The sequence below is a fragment of the Falco punctatus genome, assembly GCF_963210335.1.
Source record: "Falco punctatus genome assembly, chromosome: Z".
NCBI lineage: Eukaryota > Metazoa > Chordata > Aves > Falconiformes > Falconidae > Falco > Falco punctatus.
In genome coordinates this window covers 11,476,447-11,497,559 of record NC_137586.1, presented here as the reverse complement: position 1 = coordinate 11,497,559, position 21,113 = coordinate 11,476,447, and the positions used below count along the sequence as shown (strand labels likewise).

Here is a 21,113-nt window from a genome sequence, read left to right as displayed (position 1 = left end):
AGATACTGCTAAGCTGGTGGGAAGACAGGACCCACTAAGTATGAATCACAGCCCACTTCCAATCCATGCATTCATCAGGGATCTCAACATTTAAACTGACACACATCAGCATGTTTCCACCATTAAGATGATTATTTAAGATCACCACTGTAAAGTGTGTATGGGGAAAACGATTCCATTTTAGGCAGTTGCTGGGTTTTGCTATGCGCAGCCACAAAGTACAACATTCTTCAGCATTAACTTCATGTTTTACCTCTTGTACAAGCCAAAGAATAAGTCTCTGAAAGAGCAGAGATGGAAACGCCCTTTATGGAAGAGCTAGCCAAATCCTCTAGCAAGAAAAGATGTTTATCAGTGATCACCATATGAACAATATTGCCTGTCTCCTGGCATCATGGAGCCATCGCCAGGTGTGGTTAACTCTGCATGTGAACTAAATGTCATGACACATAGTTTGATTTGGTTTATTTCAAAATTCTTCACCACGGGATACATGTGCTGCACACAGGCTCCGGAGACACTGCTGAAACAGAAACAATGGAATACTGGCATCCTTTGCAAACCCAACATACAGAGAACTAAACTGCTTGAGAAGTCTGTGTCCAGCAGACAGAGTCTGGCAGATTTTTAAATAAAAGCTAGATCTAAAGATGCTACCTGCCACTTATCTGAAAAAAAGTATCACTGACACTTTAAAAAAGAGCAGACAGTAGCTGCAGGAAAAAAATAAGTACAGGGGACCCGACCTTTCTGCGTCAACAGATTTGAGAGGGTCACACAGAACATGGGAAAAACTACTCAGTAAACACTCATATAAAGTTTATAGATCTTTGTCTGCAAAAATCTCAGAGCGGGATAAGAAAAGAATGGGAGTGGTTTCTTTCAATTCCTGCCTTCTATTTCTGTCCATTAATTACGTCAGGAAAACCACTGAATGAACCAGAGCCATTCATTTTGTTTCCTATTGCCATTAGACATGGTAAAAACCTCAGACATAACAGCTTTCAAATGCTCAACTGCAGGAATATGGACATCCAATATTTTCTCCGTAGTAGTTCAGGATTGTGACATTGTTTGACACACACTGTCTTTTGGGAGGCTGGGACACTACGAACCTCAGGATAAGGACAGGGAATATTATAGCAGATCCCATTATTCTAGAATCCATAATTAAAGTGAAGCACCAGAAAAAAAGACGTCCTCATAATCACTATGAACATTTCTAATTCAACAAGTAACTTGTTCGTGGCCCTGAGGGGCTAAAGGAGTATCAATATTAAATGATAAAAGCAAACTGGGGAAAACTTCAGCCTTTCCTATTCAAAGCTCTGCACTCCTGCATCACGGATACAGTTGAAGCTCTGTCTAAGATAGCATTTGTGTTTTCATGCAATACACCAGGGCTGCCTGCTTTGACAGCTTGTGCTCTTGGCTGATTACAGAGAAACCTCAGTTGGCCTCTGCTCTTGATTTTATCCTACTCTGTGATGCTTACCACCATTGCACCCTTTTGCTACTTTACAGCTGTACCAGAACCTGGCTCTGGGGTGGCAGGGGTACCACGAGAATCTGCGGCACTCAGTGTGTTAAACATTCCATATGCAGCCATCACCTTATAAGCAATGCCTCTCATGCATCACCTGCCTTACCTCCCTCATGTTCTGCCTTCAGTGAGGGAGACTCCCATAAGGGAAAAGTGACAGAGAGGAAATATCTTTGAAGCAGCAATTAGGTATTAAGAGACCTTAGCAGAACTTCTGATTCTCCTACAGATTTATAAAAATCGAACATCTAAGAAAAGCAGCATTATGAGGCAAACACAAAAACGGGAGTTGGGAGCTTTACACTTACTCCCAGATCTGCCTTAGACTTCTGGTTGACCGTGGGCAGCCCTTGCACATGCCTGTGTCCTAAACGAGCAGGCTTGGGCGCCGTTACCCACTGTCAGCCTCAAGCTCCACAGATGCAAAGTTTGACACCAGAGCAGTGCGGTCTGTGGGTGAGGGATTATTCTCATCTGCTCTTTTCAGGGGCTAGATTCACACCTCCTGGAGGTGTGACTCCACCAAAATACTGCCCCTAAGAATAGTGCTCATTGCGCCACAGTTACACAAGTCCAGATATGGCGAATGAGCTGTGACTTTGGGGGTGTTTTCAGAAGCCCGCCTGTGACGTCCGACCACGGGCAAAACTCAGCAGATGGTCCCTACCTTTGTTCACTGAGCAAACAAATCATCTCCTCGCCATACGAGTCACTGGAAATAAGAGACACTCTGCTTTTGTGGCTAGATTACAGGGGCTAAAGGGTGACACCCAGAAAAGGCAGCGTATGGCAAGGTATTGACTAACTGAGTTTATATCACTGGCTTAGTGACATTTTAGTTTCTAGTAGCTGGACAACCTGGCCCAAAGCAAATTTTAGCAAAACACTGGCGATCCTGCAGGAAAACTGGCAATTTCACCTGTGTAGCACAAGGTACAGGCTGATGAAGCAGCTGAGAAGTAGAAACAGCTTCCCCAGGTCCTTTGATAAACCCTTGCAAGGAGGCGGTGGGAGTGCGGTTCAATGGCACTTTATTTAACTGCAGCAATGCAATTTGAAAGGACACACAAGATGCCATATGCAGAAATGTGACAATAGGGCTGTGAATGTGCTCAAGGACACGTTTAATAAACTCATGTAACTCATGTTCATCTGCTCCCTGTAAAGATCTCGTCCTGACTCCCAGAGGTAAAGGGCTGGCCAAACACCAGAAATACAAAGATCTTTATACAACCCACAAGCCTCTTTTTTTTTTTTTCTTTCTTTCTTTTTTTTTTTCCTTTTCTTTTTAACAGCTTTGGGAATTTCTTACATATGTAACCCCTCAACCCCCTCTTGGCAGCAATAATGAAGTGAATTCCAGGATCCCATCACATGTTGGGTATTCCAGGAAAATCTCTAGGAAAATGTGGTCACTGGTTGTGTTTTCCTATGCTGTTCCTTCTGCCTGGTATCATCCCGTTACAGAGCAGTTAATCATCGCTGTGGTCAGTGTCCTCATCATGTTGGTGCAGAGGTGGCATGGCTTGATGACCTCATGCCATTACTCACAGACAGGCCAAGAAGGGGATCTAAAGGTCTTCTCTCTTTGTTATCTCCTTCAACTACACTGCCTTCTCTTCCCATTCAGCTCAGTGCCTGAAGCTGCTGCCAGGCTGGAAGAAGTGAAGGGGAGGGCAGAGCACTGCTGAGTGGTGGCAGACTCCAAACCAATGCACCCTGTTCACTAAGGTCTCACACAACTACGGTAGGTTTTTTGTCTCCATAAAGTTTAAGCTACTATGAAGAGTGGAGGAGGTCCAGAGGAGTCTATGGACTTCACTGCTGCTCATGCCTGGCACAGCTCAACATTTCTGTGCTGGTCAGGGCCCTAATTATGCCTTAAGGGTCTTGACCTCACCTGGCATCTTCATCCACACCCACTGTCCAGGGCTCAGGATCTCATTTAAACCCAGCCAAGGGCCTTCAGTCCTTGCCTGAGGTACGTTATAGGAGTAGCAGTCTCCAGTCTGACATCTGTCCTAGTTTCCCAGATGGACCTATCCAGCTCTGTCTCCTGGATTACCTTGGACATATGGTACAGTCTTGTCTTCAGCCCTGCCTCCCGCCACCCCTGAACTGGGCTCACTAGATAGACCCTGGGCCTGGCTCATTGCCTCACCTTGTCTCAGATAGTCAGGATTGTCCCCCTTACTACCATCCTGCCCTGTCCCCCGCAACCAGATGCTGCAGGATTGCACCCTGGTCAATGAGGGCATTGCCTGGGCTGGGGCCACCCTCAGCTCCCAGCTTGTCTTCTCTCATAGGGCAGCCCTGCTCTGCCTGCTCCCTGACAGTGCCTCGGCCGATCTTTGGAGGAATCCAGCTAACACATTTCTAAATGCAGAAAGAGCAGTGCAGGTGGCTGCTGTAGCTATTCCTTCAGTGGTTACTCAGACCGCTTTTCACATGATCAGACAGCACTCCCTTCAGCCTTGAGTGTGATGAACACTGGGAAGCATTTGCAGGTTGAGATGGGAAGAGAGGACAGTCGTTGCTACCATCCTGACCACACTGACAGGTCACTGAGGCTAACCCACCAGGCATCCTTTACAGATTGAAGCATACGAACGGAGGAGGTAGAGCAGAGTCTGAGCCCGCTACGAGACCTCCTTCTCCCTGATTAAATTTCAGAGACAAGAACCCAGCTGCTGATCCAGCCCAAGGCAGTGTGCATTAGCCATAGGAAGTTATATACATCCCTCCTGTTTCACTAGGGAGTTCATCAGGTGACCAGGGAAGATAAAAGCAGAGTCCAAGCAGCCCCCTCACTGCTGGTTCTGCAGAAAGGATGCTGGTTTGACCCTAGATCCTGATCCAAGATGAAATTTGTCATTGACTCATGGGCCCTGCATTTCCTCTCCTATTGTCTGAAAGCCAATTTCAAAGTTGTTTTTGCAGCCCTTTGTGACGTCCCAGTGCAGCTGTGCTAAATTGCAATATGAAAGTGAAGAAATAAAAGGGAATTGGGATCAGAGTGGACATTAAAGGACTTCAGAAGATACTTTCTTCTTCAGAGCATTGATAGACAAAGAGCCCATCACGGTTGACCTACATGGGGCAGTCGCCGCCGCAGCTGTGCTGAGGACAGTGCAGCCAGGCTGGGGACAGGGCAGCCAGATTGAACTGCCTCAGAAAAGAACCTTCATTAAAGCCCTTAAACTTGCTCGATCACCTCTGGCACCCTGCTTTTCACTTTATTCTAATCTTTACACAGGCAAATCTCTTACTGAAGTCAGGAAGGATCTTCCTGTCTGCAGTGTGAAAAAACCACAGGATTAGGACTTGAATTTTCATTTTTACTGACCTATATTGAGTCCATTTTTGTGCTGCACTAAGTGCCTTCACATGCCACCCATTCACACTTGGTTTCTGAGTCATTCCTAACTAATTTTGTGAGCTGGTGGGTAGTACGTACCTTCACACTTAACCCTTCCAGTAAAAAGCACAGCATTTTGTTTTAAAGTTTGTTTTATTTTTCCAAGCTACTGTGTTCTTGCTGTGCAGGATAAGGCCAAGGATGTCTGGCATTGCATCAGTCTGAGAGATCTTGTTCCAGCCTCAGTCCTCACACTTAACTCCAAATAAATCCTGACCTACTCAAGCACTGCCACTGCTTGAAGATGCTGCCCTTGACCACAGGCACCTCTTATTATTTAATCACAGCAAAAATCATCCGAAGTCATGTAAGAGGCTTCTTTAGATAAGAGACACTTCCCTTGTCCCCCTCTCAGTCTGTGCTGCCTCTGTTCACAGAGGAAAGAGACCACCCCGATCTTCCAGCCTACTGCGTGACACATCTCGTATGTCCATGAGGCGCATTCAGTTCTTCCTCTGAAACCACCCCTCGGCCTCACCATGAAGCCTCTGTGTTAAGGGGATTTCCACTGCGTGCAGCTCCTACCGACCCCTTACCCTCACCTGGCCCTGCCAGCCCAGCCCCCGCCACTGCCCAGCCCTCCTGCCCGGCAGGTGCCTGGCTCAAAAGGCTCCATGGCTGGAGCAGCGTGGCAGGGACACACTGCAGCTTGGCCTCTTGCATGTTTTGTGGTGAGCTCTGGGAGGGAGTTTACTCTCTGAAGTCTCCTGCAAGTCCGAGTGTGATGGATCTGGACATGCCCTTGCACGCACTGGCGGACATGGCTTTCCACAATGCAGCATCAGGTTCCTGCAAAGCTGGTTTGAGTGTATTCAGGAGTCTTGCTTCATACCAGGAGGGCCAACTTCCAGCAGCTGCCAGAGCTGATGTCAGACTCCACACACAATAGTTCTCAAGTCTTTCTCAGCTCCTCAGTTCTCCCTTCACAGGTACCCTGTAGACTTTGCACCGGGAAGGGACAATAACCGCCAGCTATTCAGGGACAACACACCCACCTCTGATTGTACTTTCCCACTTCCCTGTTCTCTCTGAGACTAAATGAGGACAAAGCATCTGTGTACCTTTGATCTATGCCTACATAACAGAAACTCTCTTTTTAGTGAAAGGCTCAAACCTTCACACCAGCTGCGGCAATGCAGCCTAGCCACAGCAGTAAGGCAATACACTGAGCCTCTGTCTGTGTTTCCCTTTCTTTTCCTTACTGGCCTTTCTCTGCAACTGCCTCACCCTAAAGAAACATTTACTGCCTCACCTAGCTTTGTTACAAGAACCTGTTCTATAGGTTTTATGGCTAACATGGATGGCCTTAAGTTACTAAGTAAAGTAAACCTCACTCCTGTGGCTTTCACTGTCTAAAATACTTTCTAAGCTTTGTTAAGTTGCTGGGTTTCCTTCTAGTTTCTGCCGAACGTCCCTCTTATCTGGCTGAAATAACTGTTGGTGCAGCCTTCCCTGCACCTTGGAAGAAGACAAGACTTGCGTGGGAGGACAAGGACTAGTGCTCCTCACTGTGGGACCGAGAGCTGAAGGACAGATGTTCTCCTCCTGGCTCTATAGAGAAGACTCAAAAACCACCATGTGGCTCCCATGTCCCCAAGAGCTGAGTGCCACAGTGAAGCTGTGGCACTTAAAACAATGAAGACAGTCCAAACACCTCAGTTGTTTGCTTGTACATAGATCAAATTAAATACCTGAGGCTGAAAGACATGTCGAGGGAGAACTGCGGCTGCAAGAGAGAGAAATTACTCTGTCCAGAAAATGGCAACATGCTGAGAGATGGCTGAGACTAATAGCTGCTGTGCCTGAGCACCCCAGGGCAGGCTCTGGCATTTGGACAGTCTTGGTCCCCATGGTCCACATCCTAGTGCTTAGCAGTGCAGCTCCACTGAATGTGAGGAATGGACCCAGATTTGACCCTTGCAGCAGACTACAGGACTGGAAGAGCTAACTTTCAGGAGCATCATGCATACGTTGATGGGAGACTATCCCTTTTAGGCATCTCCAGCTGTCTACAGCATGGGATCTGAAGTAATTTATGAGCAAGGTTAGTCCTCTTCATAAACCACGGTATTACGGGTTTAATAAATTGAACTTTTGCCAGGACTTATTGGAAATAAGCAGCCCCAGACAAGACGTGCAGCCCCGTACAGTTAGGGGAGTGCTTGTATCACCACCTAAAGTCTTTTAGTGCCTCACCACCCACTCACACCTTCAAGGCTTGGCTCTTTCTAGATGGTCTTCTAGATTTCCTAAGCCTCAGTCTACACTGGACTCTAGAAATTATGAGCCACAGCTGACTAAAATGAGGGGTAGGATTAATGAAACTCACTGCCAGGTTTCAACATATTACATTAGGTTGGCTTTTTGGCTGCCTCCACTTTCACACCTAATCAACGGACTCTTATGGAAACACTCCAGAGCTCTCACAGTCCTCTCCTTAATTTTGGTTATTTGCAAATCCTTGGGCATATAAGCAATCAGCTGGGAAGCAGCGACATGCAATGTCAGCCTCATGAATGGCTTTTTGCAGAAATAGGCTTAGAACCAGAAGAGGTGCTTATTGTCCCTACCCTGACATCATTGTACGTCTCCCTCCTGCTTTCTGGTCCTGCTGCTGCATGTAGTCTACATTGCAATAATTCAAGGAAAGATTACAAATCAATACATAGTGGCAACACCCACCCTAATATGCTACTGGCAGGTTCTGTGCAAATCAAATGCACTTTCCCCGTCTCAAATCACCAGGCTTAATAAGTCATTTATGCTGCATAGTCTTTTACATACATTAACTACAATGCCTTTCATATTCAGGACACATGCAGCGGCTCTGGACCCAGGAAGTCTCTAACCTCTGTTTGGTTCACGGATGAAAGGTGACCACTGAAAACCACCCAGTTCATGTTGCCAGCAGATCAGGTCCATGAAGATCTTTAGTCAAAGCTGTTGACAAGTCAGACTTTCTCTATCGTGGGAAATTACAGTGTTCTGAAACGCTGAGGTTTTTTTCAGTTCTTACCAAGAAAATACTTGTGATGTTCCTAAACCAAAACATGATTTAAAGGAACTCCTGAGTAAAATTGAAGGTTGAATTTCACCCATGGAATTCAAACATGCAGAGGACAAAACCTCAGAAAATTAATTTCCATATTAGTTGGCAGCTGCAAACACTTTGAAAGAATGCAGCTTCAGGATCACCTCACGGAGGAGATGACCCCACAGCCAAGGCAGTGTCTTGACCACAGTACAGGTCTAGCGGCTGAGCTATCCCTCCTCTGCACCCAACGCTGGCAGATGGTCTTCAAGCTGTGGAAATCAAGTTGCCCAGGGGGCTTCCTGGCATTGCAGCCTGGCAGACCTGGGTCACAGCCAGCCTGTGTCAAGGAGCTCCTTGGAGTCACAGATTTCATGGCACAGTGTGAACCTAAGTAGGCCATTAAGGAGTTGGAAATAAAGCTGGCAGGAAGCCACAAAGGCCAGATTCAAAACCTTCCTGCCAGAGAGGATTTCACTGCAAGGGCTGAGGAACTGACACATTTCCTTTCATGTTTTACTTTAAATGGAGACACGTTTCCAACAGAAAACTCCCCCCAGGTTCTGTTACTGAAAGGCCTTGGAGCCTGATCCTGGAAACAATTTGACTCATAAATAATTTTCTGGAAGTGTGCAAAGTCACCGTGTTATGCTCTTCCAGAATTAGATCTCCTTCAGCTGCCCCTTTGCAGGTTTGACTCCAAAGGCAGAGCTCCCTGTGGTTGACTCAGCAAGGAACCATCTCTGGTGGTTCATCTGACACACGTTTGCCTTGTTTGCAGAGTCATAACTAGCGTGCAGTCGTGTCACCTCCTTGAAACAACATTCAAGACGTGAAGCAGATGCAGCTACATCTGTGACTACATCTGCATGAAATAACATACGCTGGTTACTTACAGCATATTCGAACTGCAGATTGAAATCTCGGTTGTTTGCTTGAAGTTGTCTCTCTTCCTCTGCAAAGAAGAGGAAACACATCAGATGTGATTGAAGGTAAGCAGTCAATACAGATATGAACAAAACATCAGAAAATGCAAGCAGAGCTGCCAAAAGGTAATGTCACCAGGAATCTGCTCTGGGCTAATCACTCCATGTCAGGGAATTGAAGAGGCTGGTGACATTGACAGAGCAGCACTGTGCACCAATGCCATAGCACTGTATGCCCATACTCCAGGTCTCCTCTATCCACAACCCACTGCAATGCCAGCACTGATTTTACAGGTTGTTCAGCTTTTGCTGGGTAAGAACTACCACTTAACTAGTGGTGCTTACTATTCCTGCTTTGCTCCATCTCTTGCTCCTGAAGTGTCTGGAGCTGTTACCATCAATTTACTGTTAGTGCCTTTCCTCCAGTACAAGTGCATCTCCTACCATCATTCCACGGATTGGACATCACCACCATAGCTGTCATGAAATCAAAAACTACTGGAAGGGATTTCAAAAGGTCATCAAATCTGTTGTCTACCTCAAGACAGGTTCATGCCTATCACTCCCAACAAATGTCCTAGAAAGCTCCAGTGATGGCTGTTCTTCAGACTGCCTGTTCCAGGACCACAGTGTCCTTCCCCATGGTGTGGGGGGGTCCCATTATCTAATCTCTGGTCAAAGGTGCTCTTCTACTCCCCCTCAGCTCCTTCTGCTACTTGCCAAGGACGCAGAGCACAGACAAGTTCATTATGTATTAAAGGCTGTTATGCCTTACTGTAGTCTTCTCTTCCCAAGGGTAAGCAATTCCAGGTTCTTCAATCACTTCTCATGGGTCAGTCTGTCAGAAGTAGCATCTCTCTTGCTGCTTTCCAGTGGGTTCCCCAGTTAGTTCACCTCATTCTGGAGTGCAATGATCAAAAGGGGCCATAGTTGTAGCTAAGGACTTATCAAAGCTGACTGGAGCACAAGGGACACTACTCCTATCTTGTGAACAATGCATATTTGGCATGGGAATTCACCTAGAAGTAATTTAAAATAATATCCCTATGCACCACTAGCACACAAATGATAGCATTCCAGAATATGATCCATTGTAGCAGATCCTTTCTGGCAGAACCGATGCCTCATCACACAATGCAAATCTTTCGTCCTTGCTGAACTGCATCCAAGTTTTTTCAGACTATTTCTCCAACTAGTTAATTCTAATCCTATCTTTCAGTGCGCTTGTAGCTCCTGCCAGCATGGGGCCATTCACAGATGTACTAAGTGTGTTCTTTATTCAGCCAGCCAAGATGTAGAAGAAAATGTTGAATACCAGACTCAGAATACATCCCCAATGAGTCTCTCAAGTTTCATAATCAGTCACTGATAACTACTGTCAGTGTATTTTTTTCGGAAAAGTCAGGCACTCACTGTACGGTGATTTTAACTCAAGCATATATATCCGGTTCACTTGTAGAAAAGCCGCAAGTGACAGTCAAGATACATGACAGCTATCTAAGGTTTTTTTTTCAGTAGCCCTCTGGCTACCATTAATACAGAATTGCATTTGGTTTGATGCAGTTTTTTGGGACTGCTGACTGTTAATCATCTCTTGCCCACACACACACTTCTAGTTACTTTGAAGTGGTTTGTTGGATTGTTTTAAACTTCACCCAAGAGGTGAAGCCAATATATCTGTAATTGCTCAGCTTTTCTTTTCCCTCTGTTTCAAGACAGATGTAATGCTTTCTCTCTTCACAGTCTTCCGAACTTTGCCTGTTTGTGCACCAGAAACTCTCGAAGGCAGCATTACTCCAGGCCATGCTCTACCTTACCTACCCAAACCATTCCCTCTGTGTTCCCCCCTCTCCTCTGTTTCTGGCATCTATTATGTTAGATGTCTAAAGAAAAACAAAAACAAATCCCAGATTTCTTAACATTATTTGCTAGGCTCTTTTTCACTGAGTGGCAGACATAAACTGTCTTTGATCTGTGTCTTACTAGAAGAGTTACAGAGCCCTAGAGACCCCAACTCTTACAGAACAACTTTTATTGCCCTTTATGTCCTCAATATCTTTTTCTCACTTTGAGCCTTTGCCACACAGTTTGTGCTAGATAAACCAAGTTGCTTTGCACCTTCTAGAAGCGTCCTTCCTCTGCTTGAATTGAATGAGGAGCTTGTGATTTCACCATTTCACTCATCCTTCTGAGCCTTTCCCTGAAAGATGGTAACTTATGCCTGTGCTCTTGATATTAATTATGTGAGGAAACCACTGCTCTGCTTAATTCTCCCTCCACCCCAGATTTCCTTTCCGTGAGATCTCAGTCAATAGTTCTTCAAATTTACTGAAGATATCCTTCTTGAAGTCCATTTAAAACACTTTGCTATTGTCACACACATCATACCATCATTTCATAATCATTCCTGTTTACACTCCCTTCTACTTTCCCAGGACCAGCCAGCTCCTCCTTGTTGGAGGGCATCAGTTCTGGAACAGCCTCCTCTCTAGCTCCAAAAAATTATCCATCTTTGCACTAAAATGCTGTGCCAGCTTAACAGGTCATGTTCCCGTATGCTCCTTTCCAACTCTTACTCTGCATAGCTAGAATTCTTCATTTACCAGCATGTCCTGTCTCCTAGAAAACTTTTCCGCGTCCCCCCCCAAAAAAAAAAAAAAATTGCCCCTCTTGGTTTGCTATGGGTAGCATTAGTCAGAGATCTGCAATTTGTTCATCTCTTTCTTCATGCTGGATCTCAGAGCACACGGACATACAAGGAAAACTCTGTTACCCTTCCAGAATAAGCTTTATTCTTTTCTATTAATATTCCAGCCTCATGAGTTATCCCAGCATGTGTCTATTACACCTATTAAATGATGTGCTAAGACATTTAGTTCTTCCTGTTTATTCAATCTTGCATTAGCAAGCATCTAAGCTATTCAGTGCATTGAACTGCTATCCTTCCTCCTCTCCCTCCAATAACCCTATAAATAACACAGCTTCTCTAATTTTTAAGCCCTTTTTCAGATCACCGTTTTTATTTTTTTATTCCGTGGGCTGTTTTCATCAAGCCCTCTAATTGCTAATATAAAGCTATTGTTAGCAGGTAAATGTGCTTTTCCCTTTCTTCAGGCACATCTAGCAGTGTCAGGCATTTTCAAATCAGCTCCCATCTGCCCCAACTGAGTGATTCAGACCAACCACAGAGGCTTCATTCAAGACTCTCAAAGTGTTTAATCCTTCACTGCTTTCCTTGGACACATTTTTCTCATAATTCACAATGGGGAGAAAAATGTACAGAGAGATCAGAGCAACTTGTCCAGCGTTCCAGAGGAAAACAGAAGCAGAGCTCAAGACAACCAGGCTTGCAGGGCTTCAACAATCGTGTTATGTGTCCCTTCAGGAATTTTCCTGAGAGCAACCAGTATTATCAAAGCAGATGAAAGATGAAGCTATTTGTTAAAAACTGAACTTCCAAATACTCGCACGTTTCCTCCCATACAGTAAATGCTGTTCTTATCCCCTCCCCAGAGGCTGTAAATCTAGTCCTGCAATAAGTGCCACAGAAAAGATAAACAGTTTTAATGTAAATAGGAATACATGACAAAGCTTGAAAACATACTGGGCTTCAGAGGCACGCTCACAGAGCCCGTGCTGGTGCTGGGAAGGGGAACTGGCAGGCAGAGGCAGAGCTGTTTGTACGCGTGCTGTGTGCTTACATGGAGCAGCACAAGCAAGCCAAAGACCCTGAAACGAAAGGCTGAACACTCACAGGGGACAACGTTGCCCATGCTGCTCTCAGCCAGTAGGTCTGCCCAGCTGCCTCACCAGAAGGAGCTACGGAAACGCATGATGGACAGAGAGGCATGAAGATACCCAGAACCACTGATCTGGGCTGGAGCCCTCCGGGTATCCCTTCCCCTGCAAGCACATGAGACACAGGGCACATGGCAGAGCCTCAGCATCACACAGCAGCCCCTGAGCAGCTCTAAAGCCCTCAGTGACCTTCTGTTTTTCATAGGCAGGGGATGCTGTGAGGGGACTGCACACATAAACAGAAATCCAAGGGCTGCTGGCAGCGCATGGAGATGTCAGGTGCTTCTTTGCTCTTCCCAGGGCTCACTGGGGGAGTGAGGAACCATGTGAGGAACCATTCCCCTCCCTCAGCCTGTCCTGAAGCGGCACTGGACACATGCATTTGAATTCAAAGATCTCAAATGCTCCTGGAAAGAAACCACACATGTACCTGCTCCAGTGAAGAAAGGAGCCTGGCTTCTCACCACAGTGAAGGATGCACTCTCCAAGAGGAATGGCTTTTATGTGAGACACACAAAGAGCTGCAAGCAGCTTAGGGAAGGAGCAGAAACATGAAACAATGGGGTGTGAAACAACAGCAAATGAAACTCATTTAAGGCATTGCCCTCCTGTGACTGATCGTGTGGTACCTAAGGGCAGGTTTTCTAGGACAACCTGCTTCTGAAGGCCCCAGGAAGCTATGAACCCGGTTCAAAACTGCATGGAGTCTCTGGCCTGCCATAGCCATCCGTCCCTCCCAGAGGCAATGTCCCTTAAGGCCAAAATACATGGCCAAGTTCTAGTGGCAAGATTTTAATTTTCCTTACTGGATAATAGCCAATACCTCTGGCTAAAGCAAGAACAACCACAACAAATGGCAAAGGGTGCCTCGTCCAACACTAACAAGCAGAACTTTCTGTCCTCTAGCTGCACCAAAGGAGAACCACCATCGACCACATGCACAGGGCAACACTGCCTCAGTGGTTTTATTTTTACCAACAGAGGATTGTGAGGTCCTGCTGACGTGCCTCCTAAACCAGCAGTTCCCAACTATCACAGACCAGACAACTCTTACTTGTTTCTGGAACTGTTTGGACAGAAATGAAGCCTCTTGGATGATCACAAGAACCAAAAAGTTAGAGAAAGTCAAGCATTACACCAGCTTTGCCTGGAAACCACAGCTCAGGGTATTTTGGTTGTAGATCCAAGCATGCATGTCTTATCATGCCCCATTGATTCTGAAAGCATTGACAAAAAAGGGAGGGGAAACCTGAAGGGTTATCAGCTGAGCAGCTTTGTATTTCTTGAAACTTTTTTATATCTCTAAGAAGCTCAAACTTTTTGCTTCTGTAAACTGCAGTCACAAATCACTGGAAAGAAGGAATGCGATTTGTCCTCCCAGTTATCATTTCACTGCCACTGAAAACTATTTTAAATTATTCATCAGTGGAAACTCGGCGTACATAAATATGGCTCAGTGCCCAGTTCTTGGTCTAACCACTGAGACCAAGTCACTGGGAAAGTGGCTGTTTTCTCAGGCAGACAGATTTAGGAGCTAAACCACAGAATAACATCTGTGTTTAATAAAATTAAACCCACGCCAAAAATCAGCTATAAATGTAACTGGCCAGCCCACCAGCATTCTCCATTTAGGATTGCTGCACGGAAAAGTCCTGCAAAAGGTTAGATTCAAGATCTGGTCAGACAGCCTGGAAATTTGTTTCTGGTTCACGCTAAGGAGCATGTGCCAAGAGCAATGCTTTCAACAAGCTGTCGGAAAAGTTTTGTAGATACTGGGTCTTGTGGCTCCAAGAAACAGGAGGTTAAGATCTGCCTGGTTTTGCCAAGTCCTATACAAACTAGGCTCTGACATCTCACGCATGAAACAAACACAGTCCAATTAGGGGAGTGCCGGTGTAACTAAGCCTGACAACAGAACTGAGACAACGTAAACTCTTAAAAATAATAATTTCTACTCCACCCTTTAAACAAATGACCTCAAGAGCACAAACGTTGCCCTGAACCATCTACAAAAAGTGGCAACCAGGAGCTGGACTCATCTCCCCAGCTTCCCTTTCAGAGTGGTTCTTTGGAAAGAACCTTCCCAATACCTGGTTGTGACAGCTGTAGCACATTTGTTCTGCTCCCAAGGGCACATATCTGACCTTCCTGAGACTGCAGTTCAGGTCTCTCCTGCAACAGGCTGTAAGCAGTCTCAGAAGACCTCCACCACTCACAGCAGATTTTTTGTTTTGAATCTCATGATGTGCCTCCTTTCACCTCCTCCTGTCCCATCTCCCTCTTATTTTTGTTCACTCTGCTTTTGGATGGCTCATCATCCCTGTATGACCCTAGCTTTTGGTATCACCTCTCAACAGTGACACAAGTGCCACCTCACGTCCAGCACCCAGGAGATCACCTGCCTCTTCACAGCTGAGAAATCCTAGAGCTTTTTTCCATTCTTTGCTGGACTGGTGGTATTCCCTGTGCACAAGTAACTGAAACCTACCACGGTGCATTTAGCACCTCTGTCCTCCCCTCAAAAAAGAGAATTGCAGTGTCCGTTGAAAGGCAGCTCCATGGGAAAGGGCAAATCATTCTATAGTGTATTAGGCAACTAAAATTGCTGCTTCTAGGTAGGTTATTATACAAACTAATAGCTAAAATCTCCTTGCACCTTGAAGCAGTAACTGCTCTGTTTTGCAGTCATGAGAGATGAAGGAACCATGCAACACGTTCCTCGATTTGCAGGTGCTGTAGATGGGTATAGTCCCTACTGGTGGGTTAAAGACAACAGGATTATTTTTTATAGCAGCGATATCAAAGGATTTCACATTCACAATAAAGCAGTGTCTTGCTGGGATCAGAGCTGCACCGAGCAAACTCTACCCAAAACCAAAGCCAGGAATCTTCACCCAAAAAGCTCAACATTTAACATGGATCAGAGGATATGTGGGTGGAGGGAAGAGTCATACGACCGGTCTGAGGTTCACACCAGTTAAATCTCTATTTCATAGACAGTCTGGGACACAGACAAAAGCTGAACCCTCATTACTTGAGTGTCAACCCAATGCTGTAACCTGCCTGGTGCTGGCGTGCCTGCTGCTCTGTGGCACAAAACCAAAGCCCATCCCTGTCCTGAACCACAGCCAGAGCCTGGCAGGGTGCAGCAAGCATGGCTGGGGCAGGAGGAGCAGTGAGAACCCTGTGCGATGGAAACAGGGAAAGGGAAGGTCACAGCCAAGCCCGGCTTGAAGCAGGAACATGCCCCGCTGGCTAGCAAACAAATGTGGGTTTTATTATTGACTCAAAGGAGGGGCTCTGCAGGGCTCCATGTTACAAAACCACACATTTTCAAGGTGTAGATGCCCTCTCTTCTATGGAGGCTTTCTGGCTGCTGTGGCCAGGGAGGATTTATGCTGGCAATCACATGCATTTTCATCTCTGAAATGGAGTAGCTTGTACTGAGTGTGAGTGATTTAATTTAAAAAAACCTGCAGCAAGACCATTCAGAGACATCACCATAAATGGATTTAGCCCTATTTCCCTCCTGCATGTTCCTCTGTTATTAAATAAAGATCTTCTTTATTATACCTTTTTGCCATGAAGGAACAAGAATCCTCTTTCCTCCCAAAGAAATGAAATGCAAGAAATACACTTTTGTGGCCACGGATTGTGTCTGCGGTGCTTGGTACCAAGCTCAGCCTCCTGCTAGCACTAAACAAACACTACATGGCAACTGGAATTTTCCACATAGGTAAAACATTTCATATGTCCCTGGTATTGATGCAAAATGGTGGGTTTTTTTCTGGCATCACTAACAGAAGGCCTACTTAGGAGATCTACTAACATACCTCCATTTTCATACAGCAGATGCAAGGTCTGAAATCAAAACTCTTGAGGGTGGACTGGAATTATTTCTACCTCAGGCCCAGCAATTTTTTTTATATGAACATAAAGTTAAATACTAGATCCTACCTTTTTCTAAAAGAAGTATTTGATATTATCACCATAATGAGAGAGAAAAGGGAGCTCCAAAAGGATACCTCAGATTTGCCCAGCATGGACAAGGCTCATGGTCCAACAGCACTCTTGGGACATGGGATTGGTTGAAGTGCTAGATAACCTTGAGACAGAAGATATATTCCCTTTTAAGTAATTCTGGGAAGGGGCAGAGGCTGCCTCATCTCTCCCTTTCCCTGCCTCCCGCAGTAACACCAGTTCTGGTTTTCCTTCGCTTCCTCCTCCCAGTGATGCCTCACTCACCTGCCTTGGCTCTGGGCAAGGGGTGGGGACTCAGCACGTCTCAAAAATGCCTGGCAACAGATTATTTCTCAAGAAGCATATAAATCTTTTCATGTGTATATTCAGTCCACTTCAAATGAAAGTACGCATTTTTAAAATATATTAGCTGTAGAAATTGTATCTTCTTCATTTTGGAAAACTTTAGTTTTAAAAAAAAATAATTCAGATTTGGTTTAGAATTTTCTATCACTTGTGTTCTGTTTTTTGTAATAGTAGTTCACAATATTTCGACCAATATCAGCATGCCAAGTAAAGCAGCTGAAATAGTAATCTGGTTTTATTTTAAAAACTAGTCTGACAGTGGCTGGCTGGCACATTTAATTTCCTTTACTAGAAAACAGTATCTCCTAGGCATGCTGGTAATGCCACAGCTTGACAGAATTGCACATGTTGTTAATAACAGTGACACACAGTGATAGGAAGTGATGTAAAAATCATAAAAATAAATACAGCTCTGAAATTAACTTTGAGAAGTTTTTCAATTCACAGTTATTTCCCTCATGGGAAATTATGTAATAACAAATATATTTTTCATATTCAGTGTCTGTTGTGGTAAGACATTTCCTATCAGATCTGAATGGGAGTCCCAGAAGGCAGCTGAGCTTTATGTCTGTAGAGCCAGTCTCAGGCTGCCTTCTCCATAGGGAGCTGCTACCCCTGCCAAGCTCAGCCCAGAGCCCAGCTGCACAAAATCTAGCTGCCCTGGAGAGCAGGCTGTCCCTAGGAGCAAGAAGGAAAACCCAGTGGAGCCTTCCAAAAGCTCTGGCTCAATTTATATCCTTCTTCTTCCTCTCACAGTGCCTCGAGGCTGGGCTTAAGGAGACCAAGTGGCAGCAATGACTACAGATCTTCCTGTTGACTGGAAGCACACACCTTGGGACAGTTACTGGTGTAGGTGAGTTCTCCCTGTTCCCTAATTCTGTTTATTTCATAGATAGTACTTGACCATCTCCATCCTTGAGGTACAAAGCTCCAGTTCTGGGATGAAACCAGGAAGCAGAGGGATTCCACATTCTTCAGCCATCAACAAGGCATGATCCCTGTTTCTTCCCACACATTCCATGAATCAGAAATTTCTCCATTCCTCTCTGTTTTGTCAACATTAATTGTGGATTAAACCTCAATGTAAAAGATCTCAGGCACGTTTCACACAGACAAACTACTGCTGCTTATCTAAGGGATGTACTCTTCCATTTCAGCTTGAAGAGCTTCGCTAAGGTTTGGTCATCGAGGAACTGGTTTCCTCCAGCACTCTTTGTGTGTCTGACATGACAGCACACATTAGTGCCCTGTGAAGCTGAGTTTTAGTTACATCCCTGATTCCTTGTATAAAGAACACAAAACTATACCAAACCGACTCTTATCTCCAAGAAAATTAGACCATGTACCTATCCTGAAAAAGCACTCCTAATTTTGCCTGAACCTCAGGTCATGCAGGAACAATCATGTACTTGCTGGGGAGAAGCAGTAAAATATTACTGGTTCTCATGGCAGCAATATTGATCCCAGTTTCAGCAGCTGATGCCTGAGGTAATCCATTCCCTCCCATGAAGCTCATATCATGAGCATGGCTTTTCAGTAAGGTTAACTGTCATCCATCTTTGGTTTTGGAATAGGCATTTCATCCTTCTATGAGCAGTACTGTCCCTCCAAGATGAGTGCATGGAATGTTCCCCGTGGAAGAGCCCTGCCTGCTCTCAGGCAGCACAGTCCTACACACTTCACCAAATACAAAGCCTTGTAAACAGTTGGATTAAAATAGCGCTTCAACCCTGGCATTTACTCCAGTGTAATGATTGTGAGGAGGAATCATAGCCCTTTCAGCTTTTGGGCTGCAAGACAAAAGAGTTAAAAATAAAAGGGGAGGGAAAATGCCCTTAGCTTCCTCTTATGGAAGCTCTGCATTCCCTGATCACCCCAGCTTCCCTTATCCTTCTCTGAACTTCCTCCAGTTTGACTTCATTGGTTTTGAAGCGGTGATCAATAAAATGTGAAACTAAATAATTTTTCCCTATGAAGTATGGGTTTTGTATCTAGGAACACCCCAGTTTCTTAGACACTTGGTTGAAGCGGGGGGTTGATTAATTCTCTGCTAAAACCCAGCTACAGGACCAGGCAAAAGAGAAAACTTTCCTAATATAGCATCATAATCTTTTCGATAACCAGAACAGCTACTGCTTTATAAGTGCAGATGCCTTGTGTGGATGGTGGCTCACAGACAAGCCCGTGCTCTCTCATCTCCAAAGCCAAAATGGAGAAAAAGACCTCAAGCTGGCAGAGATCCTTCCCCTGGAGCAATCACAGCCTCCTCTCCTGGGACTTGCCCCTGCCTCAACACCAGGGCTTATGGTCTGCCCTGTGCCCGTAAGGGGAAACAGCAGCACAATTGCAAAAATAAACCCTCGGGAAAAGCTATTAAGTCTTCTGAGCTCAGAGAGGTTGGACAAAAATTAGTTTCATGTCAAAATATGAATAGAGCACTCATCGAGTACAGGGAGGAACACCCTGGAAAGGAAAGGCTGCACAATTTCCCTCTTCACAGTGCCTGTAGACATGGATCCCTGACCAGAGATCGTACCCGGGGCTTGGAGGTGTAGTGATAGAACATGAGACACAGTTCAGTGGCTCCTGCCGCAAAGCCTGATGAAGTACCCAAAGAGGCTGCATGAAGCTGGCCCACTTAAAGGATATGCTAGCAGCCCTCCTGCTGGACTCTTCCAAGCATTCATCTCTTCAGGGATTTCTGCTGCAAAGTCCGGTGAGGATCATGCTGCAGAGGGTGGCTGCTCCCTGTCTCCACCGCATTTATGTGGAGCTCATGGGAAGGGAATTACATAGGCTCTGCCTTCTCCTCCAGAGTCAGTGCTGCCCTCAGCAGCTTTTGGAGTGCTCTCAGGGTGCATCTCTGTGTTTTGCTCTTCTTCCTACCTCTCACTGGAGGGAATATCCGGGCCATTGCCATCAGCACATTTCATCATCAGAAGACAGCATCAGACCTTCAAACTAACTTGCTTCTACCATATTTTAGAAACAGCTGCAGAGAGGGCACTGTGCGTTGCTCACTCACGCACTCCCCCAAAAGATTCTTGTAGCAAAACCACCAAAAGTCAGCTTCCCCGAGCCAGTCATGTGCCATGACAAAGCACACACTTTGCAGCCTGTTCTGTTGCAGATATCCCCCTGTTCGCTGGCATACAGTCGGCACTCCTCCGAGGCAGTACAAAATGTGGGAAAAGAAAAGAAAGTGTGTCTTCCCACCTGGCTCTGCAGGTGTAACACATGCTCCCAAACACAATCTCAAGGGCTTGCGTGTGTGCTGTAGTTACATGCCTTAGCTTGTTACCCTGGACAGTGGCATTACCAGACTGCACTCACCTTTCAATTTCTTCTTTCCAAATTTTAATCCAAATAGAGACATCCCAAAACTTTATTTTAGTCCAACTCCATGGAACTTCTGCAAGAGAAAAGAGAAAGTAATTCACAATGAGGGTTTCTAATGTTGCAGCATGACATGATCCAGCACATACATGTAATTCTCTGCCCATAAGATGCAAGAATCAAGCTCCTAAGCACCATGGCCAACAGCTACGGTTTATCACACAGTGTATTTTAAAATGCAAAACCGTCTCAGGTTCGCAAGTTGCACTACATCAGTGTGGGCTACCTTACCTTGGACGTTTTGATCTGTTCATTTCCTGACATGCAACAAAGCAGAGGCCAGTGCAGGAGGGACTGAAAAGGGCATTCCTACTGCCTTGGCCCCATATGAAAAGAAGAAATACACACACAGGATTTGTACTTAAGGTACAGAGGAACTGAGTGACTACCCAGAGCAAAACCAGTCTCCCTGAAGAGGGGGAAGCAGCATGAAACACTGGTTTCCTGCACATCTGCCCGTTCTCAATGTGTGCTGGCTCACACTGCTGTCCATCTGCTGGTCACCCTCCGTGTTTGGGGTGGACTAGCCTGTATAGCTCTCAGTGAGATTCCTCCCCCATTGGCTGCAAACTTCCTGACCCAGAAGCCTGAAGCCAGGCACCAGAAATGCATTGAAGGCCCTGAATATATCCTCGTATGCAGACAAATTGAGCATTAAATGAAATCACATCAAAA

General features: G+C 45.5%; 1 protein-coding gene across 2 annotated transcripts in view; it reads right to left on the bottom strand.

Annotated features, from left to right (window-relative positions):
• The window catches only part of LOC308056296 (phospholipid-transporting ATPase ID-like), an 83,121-nt gene that overhangs the window by 46,947 nt on the left and 15,061 nt on the right, over positions 1-21,113 (bottom strand). For both annotated transcript variants that reach the window (XM_080371433.1, XM_080371432.1), the window contains exons 2-3: positions 20,376-20,454; positions 8,889-8,947 (exon numbers count right to left, since the gene is read on the bottom strand). In XM_080371433.1, the coding sequence (XP_080227559.1) occupies positions 8,889-8,947; positions 20,376-20,418 (102 nt within the window). In that variant the 5' untranslated portion in view covers positions 20,419-20,454. The remainder of the gene's footprint in view (positions 1-8,888; positions 8,948-20,375; positions 20,455-21,113) is intronic.